The 18,116-nt window shown below is 39.9% G+C and overlaps 5 protein-coding genes across 5 annotated transcripts in view; 4 read left to right on the plus strand and 1 right to left on the minus strand.

Moving 5' to 3' along the window:
* The first annotated feature begins 347 nt into the window (after window positions 1–347).
* Window positions 348–1,100, plus strand: LOC140945488 (uncharacterized). Its single transcript, XM_073394506.1, has one exon. The coding sequence runs from the start codon at window positions 348–350 to the stop codon at window positions 1,098–1,100; it is 753 nt and encodes a 250-aa protein (XP_073250607.1).
* A 345-nt stretch (window positions 1,101–1,445) lies between these two features.
* On the plus strand, window positions 1,446–4,950 carry LOC140945489 (uncharacterized). Its single transcript, XM_073394507.1, has 3 exons — window positions 1,446–1,623; window positions 2,533–2,836; window positions 4,020–4,950. The coding sequence occupies exons 1-3, from the start codon at window positions 1,446–1,448 to the stop codon at window positions 4,948–4,950; spliced, it is 1,413 nt and encodes a 470-aa protein (XP_073250608.1).
* A 113-nt stretch (window positions 4,951–5,063) lies between these two features.
* On the plus strand, window positions 5,064–5,804 carry LOC140945490 (uncharacterized). Its single transcript, XM_073394509.1, has one exon. It carries the CDS (start codon window positions 5,064–5,066, stop codon window positions 5,802–5,804), a length of 741 nt encoding a protein of 246 aa, XP_073250610.1.
* A 2,397-nt stretch (window positions 5,805–8,201) lies between these two features.
* LOC140945491 (histamine H2 receptor-like) lies at window positions 8,202–9,275 on the plus strand. Its single transcript, XM_073394510.1, has one exon. It carries the CDS (start codon window positions 8,202–8,204, stop codon window positions 9,273–9,275), a length of 1,074 nt encoding a protein of 357 aa, XP_073250611.1.
* Window positions 9,276–12,010: 2,735 nt separating this feature from the next.
* Window positions 12,011–18,116, minus strand: part of LOC140946274 (sodium/potassium-transporting ATPase subunit beta-1-interacting protein 4-like) — a 10,882-nt gene continuing 4,776 nt past the window's right edge. The window contains exons 4-8 of the mRNA XM_073395364.1: window positions 18,024–18,116; window positions 17,408–17,449; window positions 16,482–16,542; window positions 16,299–16,377; window positions 12,011–15,428 (exon numbers count right to left, since the gene is read on the minus strand). The exon at window positions 18,024–18,116 is cut by the window's right edge and continues 48 nt beyond it. Coding sequence (XP_073251465.1) covers window positions 16,310–16,377; window positions 16,482–16,542; window positions 17,408–17,449; window positions 18,024–18,116 — 264 coding nt within the window. The 3' untranslated portion in view covers window positions 12,011–15,428; window positions 16,299–16,309. The remainder of the gene's footprint in view (window positions 15,429–16,298; window positions 16,378–16,481; window positions 16,543–17,407; window positions 17,450–18,023) is intronic.

The following is an 18,116-nucleotide window of genomic DNA, read 5'->3' on the forward strand; positions in this document are numbered from 1 at the left end:
CCAAGTAACTTACCTGAGTCTCCCGAGATTCTGCGACCAGAACCGTTTTTTTCATCCTCGCAGTACGTTAGTCCAGATATCAGGGCCACCATGCGCGAAATAGTTAACCTCCAAGCAAAACAAGCAGAGTTAAGTTCGATGATAATAAATCAGCAGAAGACTACCCACCTTCCAGTAAAGGAGCCGCCCATCTTTTCTGGAGATCCATTTGAGTATCAAGCGTTTATAACTGCCTTTGACTCCATCATTTCCGCTAATGTGCCCTCGGACAGAGATCGTCTCTTCTTCCTAAACAAGTACACTAAAGATAAGGCGAACGAAGTTGTGAAAGGATTTCTAGCTATATAATGAGCTCGGACAGCGCTTACAAAGAAGCCCGCAAATTGCTTGACCACCGCTTTGACAATCCAGTGCATGTAGCAGAAGCGTATAAGTCTAGCCTTAGAAAATGGCCGCAGATCAGTGACGGAAATAGTAGTGGTCTCCAGGAGTTCTCTGATTTTCTTGTGCGATGTGAAGAAGCGATGAAAACAATGAATTCTATGGGAGATCTTGACTCAACACAAACACTCCTTCAAATCAGTGCTAAGCTTCCTTCCTATTCTGGCGTTAAGTGGTGTAGGCAGGCCCATGAAGCACAAACGAAAACAAAGAAGATTATCACCTTTAGCGACTTCGTAAAGTTCGTTAAGGAAGAAGCAGAACTAGCGAACGACCCTATTTTCTTACCAGACGTACTAAAGAAGGAAAGAAATAAGACGGTGACAGTAAACCAACCGAGGTTCGGACGGAAAATTAGACCAAAGAGCAAAGGCGTTGACGGAGCTAGCGGAACGTCCCTTGCGACCGGAGGCTTACCCATAGAATCAAAAATTGAAAGTGAGAAATCGTACCAGCCCTGTCCTCTCTGCAAAGGCCAGCACACACTCGTTAAATGCAGCAGTTTCTTGAAGAAGTCAGTGGACCAGCGTAGTGATGTCATTCGTGAAAAGGGACTTTGTTACGGCTGCTTTAAAAGGGGTCACATGTCAGCGGGTTGTCGTGACAGGTTCACTTGTGATGAATGCGGAAAGCGCCATCACACTCTCCTCATGGAGTGAAACCCAAATCCAGCAACCCACAGCCAGACACGAAAGCAAAATCGAGCGTTCATCAACCGAAAAAGAAAGAGCCTCCAAAGGAAGCCAGTAGTGAAAGCAAGCCAGCTCCCGAATCATCAAATTCAAACGCGATGGAGCGCGGCACACAGCTCAGTCCCAGGCAACGCAAGCTTAATCACCAATTGTCGAATAGTCTTGGTCGATCTGTTTCACAAGGCTAACCCCGAAAAGCAAATAAAGGTGTACGCTCTCTTAGACGATGCAAGGGAGACGACCTTCGTTATCACCCAAGTGCAAGAGAAACTCGGCATAGAGGGTGTTCAGACCAGTTTAAACCTTAGTACCATGCTTGGTCGTGAAGTGTTAGAAGTAGAAAGAATCGATGGACTAATTGTACATAGACTTGACGGACGTGTCCAAGTTGAGCTACCGAAGGCGTACGCTAGAGAAAGCATTCCATCCAGACGAGACCAAATCCCGACACCGGAGGTTGCGGATATGTGGCCACACCTCCAGAAAATACGTGATAAGGGACCGGTCATTATTTATCACCTGGGGGGGGTCGGAGGATTTTGGGGGGGATCACTTGATTTTTGGGAGAACAGAGGGGGGGATCAGTCGTAACTGAGAGCCCAAAAGGGGGGGATCACTAAAAATTTTGGAAGGATTCAGAGGGGGGACCACTCAAATCTGCTTGAACAATGCCAGTTTGAAAGCATACAACATAAATGTGCCCATTCTGCTGGGAGATGATAGCATTTGCAATCTCAATTTGTTCTAACACAACTTTATTTAAAAAACGGAAGTCTGTCACACTGGCGAATGTGTGCATTTCAATTTATATCGAGAAAGCTTTGTTTTAACGCTTTTATATTTTTCCTTTTGTAACGTGCTCATGACTTAGCTAATATTCATCTTTAAACATGACAGGTGAATTCTAAATTGTGAACTATATAAACTTCTGATAACTGAAACATTGTAAAAAGCGTGTTTGTTTGTTTGTTTTTTCTGAGTTAAATACGTACCGAAATGCTTCAGAAAACAGTAAGGCCGAAATACCCGGTGCGGCATATCTTAGTAAAATAGAGAGTTTTATTGAGGACCACTACGTCCTTTTTTGAATTTTGTCGGGATGCCTGCAATAAGCAAAGCGATGCAAGCTCCACACTCTGTTCCTGGTGTACCAATAACAGATGGGTGGGACCAGTAACAGAAAGAATCCCTCAGCCTGTGCCAGACAAGCAAAATCCCGGGCACTTTATGGATGTGTACGAAACGCCGACAACAGGTCGTGCTCCAGACGATTATCAACCGAGGAAATGTCTGAAGGACTTGTACGAACAAAACGCCATCTCTGCGGGCAATCCAAATACCATCGCTGCTTTCTGAGCAACCTATAGTGTCGAGGAAAAGCATGTCATTGAATACCTAGGCCATCTAAATGATATCAACATCAGGAAGGATATTAGAACAAGAGAGGCTAAGGAGAAAAAAAGGTTAGAAGAGGAACTAACATACAAGGACTACCAGTGGGGCATACTTATTGAGAATGGCAAAGTTGAAAAGCTGAAGGTGAGACAGCTCGACCTGTACCTTAAGGAACATGGCCTGACCACTGTTGGTATAAAGCTGGACAAGATAAAGGCAATTCGCTACCATTACTATCGACAGAGAAGTCCAGGCAACGGGAATGAGTTGTCCAGCAGTGAGGAAGAGAGTGAAGAATCAGATGCGGAGTTAGATGATGACGAGGATAGCGAAGATGATCTTGTCATTGCTGATCTCGATGAACAGTCAACTGTTCGTATGCCAGTTTTAACTTTTGTACCAGATGACCAAATAGCTGAAGTTACTGTACAAGCAAAACACTGGATGGAAAGAAAAAAAGGAAAACAAAGAGAAAACAAACAAAAAAACGAACAAAAAAAAATATAAAAATGTGAGCAAAGCTATACAAAGGCTGATCTTTCACACTATAGATGAAAATAAAAAAGGAGACAGGAACAGTGGCCGATCCTAGCCCTTCCAGATGGCCGAATTGTCGCTAAATATGACCTGCTGATAGGGACTTGGCGGACTGCTATTTGGCACTGTAAAAAAAGTAACTTTGCAGTTTCGAGCACTGATTGCAGTTTCAAGCACTTTGCAGTTTTAAGCAAGATTGCTTGTATGTCAACTGAATTCAGATGTCTGGATCCAGACTAGAAAAAGACACGGATCAAGAGACACTTTTAAAAAAAGACTGCGCGATAACGGCTTTATTGTGCTGTAAGTACATCATAGTTAGAAATACTACCTGTATATGAACGTTTAAAACACTAAATATACACGTCGAAAGGTGAATATAAGTACAAAGACATGGGGGGGGATCACGAAAGTTATATATAGTTATGAGGGGGGATCACTTCAATAAAATAACATTTAAAGGGGGGATCGGCTAAATTTTATCGTGTTTAGCCCAAAATCCTCCGACCCCCCCCCCCCCCCCCCCCCCCCAGGCGATAAATAATGACCGGTCCCTAAGATCCCGCCCTATGAAAAGGACGCAGAAATTGGCTTGTTGATTGGTTGTAACTGTCCCAAGACAATTAAACGAAAGTAGGTTATGCATGGCACGAGTGAAGATCCTTATGCAGTTCGCACTTTGTTAGGATGGTCTATCGTGGGACCTGTCGCGACCTCAGACAGCTCTTTAGAAGACCACGCCCTGAATTCCACATGCCATCGCACCCTAGCGAGAGAGAGATTACTCGGAGATCGTGAGAGCCGATTAAGTTTCGTGCTTAAAGGAAAAACAAGGGAGTTGATAAATCCAACGGCGATCAATCAGATGTTCGAACAAGATTTTCAGATCACAAAAACAGCGGAAGGCATGGTTTGTCTAAAGAGGATAGACGATTTCTGGAAATAGTCGAGCAGGGGAATTCATCAGTGCGAAGACGGCCATTACGAGCTTCCGTTGCCATTGAAAACCGAGCGCATCGAACTGCCTAGTAATAGAGAGACAGCTCTCCGCCGACTTGATCAGCTGAAACGAAGATTTCAAGCTCCAAAGGGACAGAAATACAGAGAGGACTATGTAAACTTTATGAAAAACATCATTGAAAATGGCTATGCAGAGAAGGTACCAAACATGCGCAAGTCAGAAAAGAGCAATGTCTGGTATATCCCGCACCACGGCGTCTACCATCCAAAGAAACCAAATAAAATTCGCGTAGTTTTTGACTGCGCGGCGGAACATAGAGGCGAATCTTTAAACAAGCACCTGCTTCAAGGCCCTGACTTGACAAACAACTTGACCGGGTTACTATGCCGCTTTCAAGAAGAATCCATCGCCTTTATGTGCGACATAGAAGCCTTGTTTCACCAAGTCAGAGTAGACGAAAGCCACAGACATTTACTTCGATTCCTCTGGTGGGAGGACGGTGACGTCACTAGAGAACCAGAAGAATATAGAATGGCCATTCATTTGTTTGGAGCCACTTCATCGCCGGGGTGTGCAAATTTTGCTTTGAAGTCAACTGCGAATGACTATGAGAGTGAATTTGGTGTTGCTGCCGCAGATTGTCTTCGAAACGACTTCTACGTTGATGACGGTCTCAAATCTGTTCCCTCAATCGATGAAGCTGTAACGCTCATTTCAGATGTGAAGCAAATGTGCAAGAGTGGAGGTTTCAACCTTCATAAATTCGTGTCGAATAGTAGAGACGTCATCAGAAGAATACCAGAGTCAGATAAAGCAGATGGCGTTAAAGAGCTCGATTTGGACCTCGATTCGCTTCCCTTAGAACGTGCTCTTGGTGTGCAGTTGTCTATTGAGTCTGACTGCTTTCAGTTTAACATCACCTAACAGGACAAGCCGTGCACTAGAAGAGGAATACTTTCTACGATAAGTTCGATTTTTGACCCTCTAGGCTTCGTTGCTCCGCTCTTGCTAGACGGGAAGTCAATACTTCAAGAGTTATGCCGCCTTACGATATAAAGACTAAATGGCAGAAGTGGAAAGCAGACCTGTTAAATTTGCATCAAATTTCAATTTCGAGATGTTACAAGCCCGAAAAATTTGGTCCTGTTGTGCGCACTGAACTCCACCACTTCTCAGACGCAAGCGTAAAAGGCTACGGTCAGTGTAGTTACGTGAGAGTGATTGATGAGCAGCAAAGGATTCACTGCACCTTAGTCATGGGAAAGTCGAGAGTTGCCCCCCTCAAACCTGTAACCGTACCGAGACTGGAACTCACGGCCGCTGTTTGTTCTGTGAGGATTAGCCAGCAGTTGCGTCGGGAATTGAGTTATCACAGTGACCAAGAGTGCTTTTGGACAGATAGCAAAGTGGTCCTTGGATATATAAGCAATGAAAGTAAGCGATTTCATGTATTCGTGGCTAACAGAGTTCAAGAAATTCAAAATAGCACTTCAGCTGAACAGTGGAACCACGTCAAATCAAAACAGAACCCTGCAGATGAGGCTTCACGAGGTGTAAAGTCTCAAGAGTTGTTACATTCTCGTTGGATCAATGGACCTGCCTTTCTTTGGAATACTGAAGACCAGTGGCCAATAAACCAGGATCACAGTGAAGGTACCTTTGATCTCCAGAATAATGACGCCGAAGTCAAGAAACATGTTACCATGGCAACCACACAAATCGTCAAAGTAGATTCAGAGAAAACAAGCCATTCATGGACCATTCATCACCCCTTTTAGCGGAGGCTCGTCCTTCTTGAATGGCCACAAAATATATCCCACAAAAATCAACCAAAGCCGAAAGGTCCGCAACCAACAAGCAATTGAATCGGGAACAACTCCAAGTGCCATGTAAAACAGCTGACGTATCCTGAATCCGCTGGAAATTAGAGCTTTGCCTTAACATAGCATGCCAAAGAGATGATTACATGCACAAGATGTCAGTATGAAAAAGAAAACTCTATTTGCCAGGTTACAACTCAAAGAAACTCGGTTTATTTCGTTGCGTCCTAAATGGTTGACTCACGCATTAGGAAATGACTAAACGGGCTTCTGAGTCTTCAGAGAATATTCAAATGCACCAGCTGTGTCGAATTCTCGGCCTGCAAAATTGTTTGATCGACATTTTGTTTAATGATTTCTGTGGCTCCCAAAACATTAAAAAAGGGATTGTTAATCGACACTGAGTTGCCAAAAGAGAGGATATATTACAAACGCCAGGGAAAGTTTATTCACCTTATGTGGGCACCCACTGCAACGGCTTTTTTAGAACAGATGATTCAGAAAAAGCTGTTTGCATGAAGAAGCAGTACCTAGAACTTTCTATTAGTTACAAGAAGGCTAAAACTTTCTAGATGACTGTCCCATTCATACACGATTTTTCTGAAATTAAATTTTTCACTTTTCACCTCCCAAGTTTAGCTTTTTTCATAGCAAAAAGGATCTAAAATTTCCGGACTCGAATATTTGGTAGAAATACGAATCGGAAAAATTATCACCTTCAAAAAACTTAAGATTACATCTACAATTTTCTGATAAATAGCAATGATGCCGTAATAATTCGAGAAGGCTCAAGCTCGAGCTAAAACTTAAAAACCGAATATACTTTTTCAAACCTAACACGGCAGAATTGCATTTTGACTTCACTTTCGATGGATAATCTTTGTAATGTGCTAAGTGAGCCAATAAGAGCATTCTCTTTCTGACACCTGTCAGAAATGACTGTCACATTGCTTGTCTTGCATTTGTTTCTGGTTCCACCAAACAGGAACCCAAAGCTTCGCGCGAGTCGATGGAAAAAACTCAGTCTGTAATTTACAATATCACACCTCAGTTCGGCTAATATAAAGTATGTATGTATTATCAAAGTGTCTGTAAATGATCACCAGCAAAGGCTTCGCTGCAAGGGGCTGTCAACATGAAGGGAGGAGGATCTGTACCACCAAGAAGATCCTAGAAGGCGGATCATCCTTAGCCCCATATGTTTTCACCTGTATAGAGTTTACATGCAAAAAGGTTGTAAAGTCCCTAGCGCTAAGATCCTTCCTTCTATAACACGATCTTCCTAGCTGAGAGGTAGAGAGATCCTAGCACAACAAGGATCCTAGCTCCAGGGGAAAGCTGCTTTGGAAGAAAGATCCTGCTACAAGGGACAAACCCGATACAAAATCTCGGCGTGTCGTTCAGTGGGCAAACACAGCAGTAAAGGCCGTTTCTGCCTATAAAACGTAAATTGTTAAAAGAACTGCCACTGCTGCTGAAAGGTACAGTTAACGCTAGTAAAGAGAGCAGAGGGGCCAAAATTGAATGTTTGTTATTGTCGCTCGCCATCTTTAATTTCTTCCCTAACTGGTAAACAGAAGCTAAGGACTGAAATTACTACGACTTCTACTACATGTGAACCCAACGAAGTTGTCCGCCTTATAGGATCTTCCTGGTGTTAGGATCTTCTTCCTCTATGTAAACAGCCCCAAGTCACTTAATGCGCGACAGAACGATTCTGCGTTTTTCTTATCTCTAGATTTGCGTCCACGGTAGATATCTCCTTCTCTTTTTAACGAAAGGGTTAATCAATACTTGTCACTTGAGCGAAATGTTTCTTCTGAATTTTAACACCAACTATAGTTTATGCCTCTCCGTCTTTTTTTCCCTTGGAATAAATGTATGTACTATCATGTCGTGGTTTTCTTTCCCTTTTCTAGGATGCTTGATTATTTATTGATATCAGTCCTTTATTTTATTTCATTTTTTAGTTATTTTACATTCATAATATATTCCTTTTTCTGCTTTGGAAGTAATCTTATTCTTTCGTTTGTACTTCAACCTGCATTAAAAATACAGCACGTGCATTGTCTTAGTTTTACTTATCACTCTGAGAGAAAAATAGGATTTTTCAACAGAATACCCACCGTCCAGAATCGGAATCAGTTTTTTTAATGCTGCAATAATCAAGACGCTGCAATAGGTTTGCAAGAGTTAACACAATTTTAATTCTCTTTACAGCCCACTGCTGCTGATGTAAAAAAATTCCTGTCAAGGAAACGTCAGTTGCCAGACTTTTAAACCCAGTTGAAGCTTCGAAACAAACATTTGATGAAAAACTGTATTCCAGTAGGAATCACTTCAAAGCCGCTAATTATGAGCTCCAACAGTTCTTCGAAAACTCAGGAAGACTTGAAGCAAATCATCCAGGTTTATCTTGGTTCGTACATCGCATCAGGAGTTTTTCTTGTTGTAATAACTTTAGTTACAGCCCTGGGGAATGGCCTTCTACTGTTCGCTATCTGGAAGGATCCGTTTAAAACTTTCCGTACACCAAATATGTTTTTTGTAATTGGCTTAGCCGTTGCTGACTTTCTCACAGGTATTACGGTATGTCCGTTAACCGCTTTTCAGGACATTGGTCTTTACATTAGCGTAAAAAGGCGAGATTCATCGATTATTCCATCACTTCAAAAAGCAGGACATGTTGCTCATCTCATTTCCGCAGCTACAATGAACAACTCTTACATAATTCTGCTGTTGTTTACTTTGAGTCAATTTATAGCGATAAACTTCCCCTTCAAGCAGAAAGTGCTTGTTACGAAGAGTCGAGTTATAGTAAGTGTGATCTTAGCTTGGGTTTACGCGGTTATGTTTGCCATTTTATCGGCAAGCGGAGTGGCAGAAACGGCCTTCCTAAAAATGGACTTGTACTTCCACACGACTGGAAGTCTTTTGTTACTGACAATAGGATACTTTTGTTTATACAGAGCATTCAAATCCCAGATGAAGCAGCTGCAGTTTTTGAAAGCCAACGAAACTTTAGGTAATCAACAAAGTATTCAGAGTAGACGCAGCAGGAGAGAGAGACAATTTACTATCGTCAATCTTTTACTGCTTACATTTGTTCTCTCTTGCACCCTCCCTGTAACAGTCTTTTTCTACTTGCAGTATCACTGGAAGGATCTAACAAGGCTTGAATTGTTAAGGCTTCACCTTGCAGGTTTGTTCTCCAATGATGTGTTGTTCCTTAAGTTTGCTCTTGATCCTCTCATCTACGCTTGGCGGCTGGCGCAATATAGAAGAGCATTGAAGTCTTTGCTTGTCTGTAGACGGCAGAGGATTCACATCGACGGAGTGATTTCCCTTTCACTAGGCAATCGTACGTTGGCATCTCCCCGGATGAGGGTGAGATTTAGCAGAGGTGGTGTGGAATTGGCCAGGGTTTGACGTTGATATTAGTTAAAGCACCCAAATGGCATCGCGGAAGGCACCATGTATCAATTAAAGACGATGGATCATTGGATCAGCAGGACAAATGTAGCGGAAAAATCTAACAAAATCATGTGAATACTAGTCGAACAATAAATAGTAGTGCGAAGTATTTTTGTCACTTGTCAGTGGCGAGCAGATCAGTTTATTCCTGATGCCGAAGACACACGAATAATTGACCTGTGAAACGAGTTCATTCATTTCCTGGAGAAAATGTTTCCGAAAAAATCGGGCCAAACATGATGCATATGTTTGTTAGTTACATCTTGGACACAAGAGCAGATTCAGGTAAATACATGTGAGATACATACAACTCTTCCCTTATTGCGCATGAGCAAAACATTGTCCTTCCGTTGGTAAATTTTGGCAGTGACGTTATTAACTCTACATCAATCAAAACAGAGGAGAAAAATTGAATGGTATATCCATCCCTCTCTACACAACTTTCACTCCAATCTTTGTTTTTCCTTGCCTAGTCCCTTGGCCTCAATATTCCACGCGGCCAATTCGTTTCGGGTCACGTGGTCCAAGCGAAGAAGTTTCATTTCCCTGCTCCTTTGCCTCAGGTGACATAGTCATTATCATGCTCAAAGGTGATGATGGCCTTCCCCGCAACAAGTGGCAGCTTGCACGAGTCACTGAGACCCATCAGAGCGCCGATGGCCACGTACGCACAGTAAATTTAGCCATTGCCGCAGAACGCTGGACACTGAAAGGCAGACGCGTAAAGCCCCTTAAGTTCCTTGAACGCCCTGTGCGGAAGCTGGTACTACTGCAAGAAGCCTTTGAGAACTGAGGTTCATCCCCGTCGAGGAGCCACGAAGATTATTAACATTAATAGTGTACCTGCCATTTAGTTCTTAAAGCGTATAGAACATTTTAGATTGACTTTCTTGTTTTGACCTTTGGTTTTACTATTTTTAATTAGTTTGTCATTTGTTTATGTGAAACGTAAACATTTCAGGGGAGCTATGTTACGGCTGACACACCTTATCCAGAATATTGTTTAGATATTTATTTAATTCGTTTGGTTAGCCGCACTTGTTCAAGGCACAATGACGTTATTGACTTCACAAGAAACGTGTTCGATTTATAATCCCGCCCTTTACCGCTTTAGTTGGCTTTGGTTAGACACGAGATAAGTCGTAGTAGAGAGTGCCTTATAAATATCTTTGGAATCGTTTTGATCTAGCGTTACAAGCGGGACTGTTATGTAAGTTATAAGTTTTCTTTCTTTATTGTACTTACGATATTTAATGATCTTCGTAGTTTTGGCTAAAGGTTTTTACTTTAATTTCTACTAACGTTTTCACCATGTGATAAACTTAAGTTTACCCTGGGTGCCAGAGACTTTTCTAGCGCGGTTTCCGGTTTCTGTCAAGTCTTTATAGTGACCGCCGCTCGTGGCTTCGGCCGTAGGCCGAAGACGTGTCGGCCTTCGGCCAACACCGAAAATTCCCGCCGCACGCGAGAAAAACCTCTGGTACCCAGGGTAACTTAAGTCATGATCGACCACGCTATTTGGAAACGTTTTACCTTAGCGCACATTAGCCTTTTCTAGACTTAGTTTTTGCGATTTGATCTACCTTTGGTCTACTCTTGTGGATACGGGATAGTTTCACATTATATCTAATTGTTTTGCCTTGTCACTAGAAAATATTTGTACCGATAAACCGTGATTAGTTCACCTTTAAGTCTTACTAGTCCTGTTAAATGAGATTTCCTTGATTTTGTTGATTTATCAGTTAGTTCTTAGTAGAATCCGTAATTTTGCAATGGAATGATCGGAATGTCAGTTCTGTACGCCCGCCATTTAGCTTTGCTTGGCTTGTATTTGTTTCATTTTACGATATAATCTTGGATTATTCGTCGAATAAACTCAATTCAAGTGATTGTCCGTAAAATACATCCCTGTTTCGTTGTCGTATCTGAAGCGAGTAAGTCGTCGTAGAGGCTTTGGGTGTCGACCATTTACACCTATTTTTTTCCTTTTGAAACGCTGCGAAATAAAAATGACTTCCCATGACTTTTTGTGTCTGCTTTCTATCTGCTTCTGGAGCCAATGAAAAGCCGTTTACACGAGTTTTGCAGTTTGGGTTGTACAGTCGAACCTCCCTGTGCGATCAACTCTCGTAAGCGACCACCTCCCCTAAGCGACCACCTATCCAAAACACCAAAATTTTCCCAGTTTATCCGTATTCGTGTGGACTCCGTGTGGACGGGACTTCAGATACTTCAAGGGAATTCAAGACAGTCTTGGATTCTGGATTCCAAGCCTTGGATTCCGGATTCTAGGGAATAGATTGCAATCTTTGTCAGTAGAACTTGGATTCCGGATTCCTTGAGCTGTATTCCGGATTTCAAAGCCCAGGAATACAGATTTTCCTAGATTTCGGATTTCCTGGATTCCGGATTTCCATACGGTGATGTTACACGAGACGATTCGCAACGACAATTTTTTCCGCAACACAGCGTTGCAACATTGTTGCGACATTGTTTTGAATGGTTACAACACTGTTCCAACATTGCATCGCTGTGTTGCGCTAAAAATCGTCGTTGCGAATCGTCTCGCGTTTACGTGGGGTCGGCGACTCAACGCCTCCTTGTACAAAATGAACTGACGGATGATCGGGTAATCGATACATCCGATGACTTACTTCTACGAAGCAGGTCAGCAAATGAAACAAAAAATATAATTTTCGATCTTTTATTACGCAGAGGCCACAAATAAATTATTAATACGGTCAAAATAATATCGATTAAATAGTAAAAATGAACTTAAAAAGTCACTGACTAATCTAAAAGAGAAAAAAAACGGCATAAAACGAAATACAAAAATAACAAAAACACATTCAGAACTGAGACGTTTCCAGTAAAAAATCTTAAAAGTTACAAAAACATTGCACTGCCAAGAAGAATCATGAGACGAAAACAGCAAAAAAAAAAAACTACAAAAAACAGACTACCACAAGCGTGTTTTTTTTTTCTAATGATTTTTCTCAAGATGTTTCAAGTCTGTGGCCGGTAATTCCCGAGTCTTAGGGAATTATTACTTAGGCGTTTACCTTACTTATTTCTCTTACAAGTTAATTCTCTTTATTTGTACCAGAAGTCGAGAATATAAATGAGAGAATGTTGATATTTATAGGCTACACGGTGATTCACCAATTGAAAGTAATAAGCCATCCAAATATCACGTCTTTGACACTACCAAAAAAGGCTTAAACAATAAGTTTCAAGAAAGCTTTCCGCTAAATTGGTGACACTAGCCAACAAAAAACATTTAAATCTTCAAATTGTAGATTTGGGACCAAGTACAATAATTGTTCTTAAGAGAACCTTAAAGAATTCTCAACTTGTGGATACAGGCACAACTATAGTAATATTATATTACGTTAAAAAGAAACCAGTGGTTAAAACAAAGAGTTTACGCAATAAATATGCTCACCGGCTAATGATACTAAAATAATAAAGAATACAAATTATTATGAGTTCTAAAATTACTACTATTATTACTGTGTGTGGTATCATTTAACTGCAACTATCAAAATCCACTTTTCTGTCATTGAGGTTACAACAAAAGGATTCTAGTGGTAGTTGTAGCAATGCAACACCATCAACTAAATTTTAAATTCAGATTTCAGTTTACCACAGAAAGTAGCATTTAGCCTACAGTATTTATCATTCATAACACTTATTGCCACTTATTATTATTCTATCATAAAAATGAATGGAAAATTAATGTGTTAAATGTCTAGGGTTGAATGCTATGTAGATATAAGTCCTGCATCACTTATAATATGTACAATAAATACTGCACACCTTAATTGTATGACATTATGATAAACCACGTTTCTAATCTCTCTTGTTTCTCCCATGCAATATCATACACGGTTCACGTTAAACAGCAGACATCTCATTTAACTGTCTGACAGACGATTCCCATGGTTATAATGTACGACCTGACTAAAGTATTTCCACACCCTACCCTGGTGTGGAAAAGGATAAGCAATGACTAAAAATCTTAAACTTACAATTTAATATGCATAATTCCTAACTTCTCAAAGTGACTTACAACAGTAAACAGTATACTCTTTCTACAGACATGACTGGCTATACAACAGACAGGGTGGCCTGTGTAGCTGGCAGGATTGTTACGCCTGTGGTACTTTTTTTACCATTGGAACCGGCATGCGAAGCAAGCGACCAAGCCATGGTGGAGTTTTTAGAGTGGCAAAGCCATTTAACTTGCTCCTAACCATTGTAAGGTTCCCCTGTTAAAAGTACTACCGCACTTGCCCCACTAATCCTGCCACCTACACAGGCTACGAACAGAGTGTAACAGGGTGGTGAAGATGTTATGAAGACAAGACTAATGTACATGAATGAGCATACCACAAGTGATAGCACCCTAAAAGTTGTCATGAATTTTATGGTCTAGCATAAAACATGATATATTAGTTTTTTCAAAGTCTCTGATATGTAATTCCATAAGAATGCATCCATTAAAACTGAAACAAAATTACTTTTTGATGGCTATAGTTATCAGGGCTGTCACTAAGATTTCAAGTTGCCTGGTAAATACAACAAGTACATGTAGGAAGGGAATCAAACAGCTAGTGATTTCTTTTGTTCAGCGGAATTACTCTTCCTTTTTCCTATGAAAGTAGCTGGGGGCTATGTTCATAGTAGCCGGGGGAAATCCCCGGTGCCCAGCTCTTAATAACAGCTCTGCTTAAAATAGTGAGAAAGTTTTTAATCCACAACAAAACGGTTCCACTTCGAAAGGGCTGGTTTGGGACACCAACATAATAGTTGTTTCATTAGCAAGCTTAAACAACAAGGAAGGCGACGGCTATGAAAACGTCACTTAAAAAGTGAACTCGCCCTGCTTCAAACTTTATTATGCTTAATCCATCTTGTTCAATTCGTTAATGTTGGCAAATTTTTCTGGAGTTGAATTCTAAAAGACTGTATCTTAGTTCAGGAAAAGGAAAAGAAAGTCGTTCTCTTGTGTTCACATCCTCAACAAAAAGTGAAATAATATTAGGCATTTTCCCGTCGCAGTCCTGACAGCAAAGAAATGTACAAAAAGCATGACCCATGTGCAAAATAATATTGTTGTTTTGACAGTCTAAGCCTATTGCATTTTTGCTGTTCCTGTTGCCATCACCATCGCCGTGGCTTAAGCTCTCTATTGTTTTGGGACACCAATATGGCAGGGGTGATGTCATGTGAAAACACTCTTTAAAGCATTACAGACAGTCAAAGGAATAGACTGAAAAACAACAGGGACAAATCTTGGGTGTCACCTTATTTAATTCAAGGAGGTGTCCGCATCTTACAAAGGAATGCATATGGGGGAGATCAGTTGAATGTGATTACATGTATTAGAAAGCTTTGCATTCTCCCTGCCCTTCATGTCAAGACAAAAAATATTATGTAATAAATAATGGTGATAGGGCGATAGGGCTAAATTCGGTCTGGAATCATATGAGTGATTTTAAAACAAACTCACTTGAGAGTCCAATTTGTTTAATCACGAGTCTGATTACAGGCCGAATTGGATGACACGAAGTTCTGTTACTAATTATTAATCATAACTACAACAAAATTTGTGATATTTTAGGCTTTTTTTTCATTAAAACACAAGAGTGAGTGTTTTTTTGCTGGCAGTGAAAAAAGCCATTTAAGTGTGCGCATGCGATGGGGCATACAATCCTATTACTTAGGAATGACACGTTCTGTCCTATTAGTGCTGAAAACAGGACAGTTGATAGCCAATCACATTTGAGAATTTTGTTTTAGTTACGATTAAAGCTGGTGTTGCACTAGGTAGTGGTAATGTTTTTGCTTTTTGCATCAAACTTTGGTTGTGAGACAAAACAATTCTTTCTTCCAATCTTGCCTTCTTTACAGAGCCTCTGTCATCTTGGGTAAACCACAATGAAAAGAGGATACAGCAAACTTTGTCCTTCTGTCACCCAATGGACAGACATCTTGATTAAATTACTCCAAAAACCCATCATCTTTGTTTGAATATTGATATTATACATCCACTTGGGATGTCAAAATTTCTGGTCCTTTCATTCATGTGCATTTCAGGAAGACCTAAAGAAAAATAAGATCATGAAAATGGGGCTTTGATCTCTCATGATCTTTGCAGTAGAATGAACAACCTAAGTAGTAGGTTGTTTATTCTATGGCGAAGATCATGTTTACTTTCTGTAATATTATTTGAATGTTAACTGTTGTTTGGCAATGATTATAGACGATGAAATTTGTAAATCAAGTAAGAAGAATTACCCAGCAATAAATTAACCTATGTACATTAGATCAGTGATTTTGTTTAAACAAATAGTTATCGTGAGTCCTGGGACTCATCTTCAGAAAAATCTGAAGTCCTAACTGTCAAGAACCATTGAGTCCCAGTCCCTCTCTTTATAACTCAGTTAATCCAAAGACAAACTCCAAAACTCTGTTTTACAGCTTGCTGAAATGAAGATACTCCTTCTGTTGTCAAGCGCAACATAAAACTAAAAGAAATACGTGTCATTAAAGAAAAGCCTCAAGAACAGCCACACTGAAAAAGAATATTCTACAAAAACAATGTCAGATCGATCAATTGACCATTGCATCCTACAGGACGCATACCACAAATTATTTTTAATTACATCTTTAGGGATTTTTATGCACCAGGGATGCTGGATGCAGAGGAAACAAAATCATTGTTAGAGTAAAACTGATGACTAAAACTTTTAACCCTTTAAGTCCCTATAGTGATTAACATTAATTTTCTCCTAACAATATCCATACATTGTCAAGAAATTACGTTATGAGAATTAATAAAATGATCACCAAAGAGAAAATGCCAAGATCATTTATCAACGTCTCTCAACTAATTCTTAAAGGAACTGTATGGAGATCAGTTTGGAGAATTTGTATGTGGATATTGGGGCTTAAAGGGTTATAAAGACTTACAGAGGCTGCATCTACATTCGCGAAGATTTTGTAGGTGGTTGGTGAGCAGAGTTATAATCAAAACCTCCAATAAAATCAACTGCAACAACAAGAACAAAAAAAAGAACAGAGGTTAGTTAAGTATAAAATAATTTCCAGCATGAAAACAAAATACATCTTCTGAGAGCAATTTCATGTTCTTACAATGATCATCCTCCTCTGTAAATGTTCTTGCCACCCAGCAGCCTAACCAGAAACCTGCAAACTGAACAATGGTGAGAAAAATTTAGTAAAATAAAACATACAAACAGGGCTTCAAAATACAAAAACGAATTCCAGTTTGTCCTTTGGATGAACCACTCTTACAGTTTGTTTGCCTGGGGTAATTATATGCTTGTCAGTTAATGCTTTACTTAGGAGAGGACAATGATGGTCACCCAATTAGCAGGCCATCTGATAGGGTGCGATAAAAAATCAGAAATTGTGCGATATTTTCCAGGAAGATTGTGTGATAACATAGGTCTATTATGTGATAAATTATGCACTTTTTTCAGGGCTAATTTACATTGTTTTACCAGGTTTCAAAGGAGAAAAACCACTTTAATGTTGTTTAACGGGCAATTTGAATGTAAAGGAATAATAAAACATCTATTTAAAACAAAAGAGTTAAATTTGTCCGATTATTTTGACCCACAAAAGAAAAAGGACACTTGCTTAACATTACATGACCCCCTTACACCGCTGACCACACTGTATGTCTCTGAAATCAAAATGGTTGCCCAGATATCGCGATCGAAGGTTTCAGATGTCTTCCAAGGCTTTCTAAAGTGGTAAATCACCTTAAATAACATTAAGAATGGGAAAATGTTTAATTAAAGTTAGAATTCATTGTTTTCTTTACTTGAATTTAGCATTTTTTTACGAATTATGTGATTTTCTTCAAATTGTGTGATCGGATGCAACTTGAGGTCAATTGTGCGAAATCACACCATCGCGTAATATCAGATGGCCGGAATTAGATTAACCTGGCAGAACTCAATTTGAGACATAATTGTGGTGACGTAGTGTGTGTAATCTACGGAACTGAAGAGAGTTTTTACCACGACTGAGATTTAAATTTTTGCACTTACAGCAAGTACACATTCAGCCCCAGACTGTATTGATTCCACAAACTGAAAATCAATTAAAATAATGATCACATTATTATTTAATTGAGACTAACAATGTAATTGTATATAATTTTGTTATAATAATCAATAACCAGTCCTTAGTCAAAGAGGCGGTACCTTAAAAAATGCACCAATTGTCTTTGACTAAATGCTGTGGTGATGATGATGATGATCTTAATGATCGTGATAATTAATAAATGACGACAAGAAGGCCATACATGATGTTATCACAGCACGTAAATGTAAAGCTTGTCACCATTTAGAAGTGTTGTAATTCCCCATTCCCACCAAAGCTTAAACATGTTTAAAAGCTGCAGTTTACTGCTAGTTTATAAACATGGTTGTAATTACTGCTTTCATTATAAAAGCTATTTACACCTTTTTGTTGACAGTCTAACAATTTGGTGCAACTGAAAACTGACTGGAATCCCATGTAAGAAGCCAGTCCTTTAATTATCTTTGACTGATTTTCATTTTGTTAAACCTGGTTTAACTTACCATGTTATCATGGTGGTGTGAACGGCGCATTATCTACATGATTGTATGGCTTATTGGGGGTTAAGATACATGTACTAACCTCAAAGTCAAGAATGCATCCCTCAATTTTTGATGCCTCAGTTGCTCCATCAGTCACATTTGCTGTTACTGTCTTGCATCCAATACCCTTCTC

The sequence above is a fragment of the Porites lutea genome, chromosome 8 (genome assembly GCF_958299795.1).
Source record: "Porites lutea chromosome 8, jaPorLute2.1, whole genome shotgun sequence".
Taxonomy (NCBI): Eukaryota; Metazoa; Cnidaria; class Anthozoa; order Scleractinia; family Poritidae; genus Porites; species Porites lutea.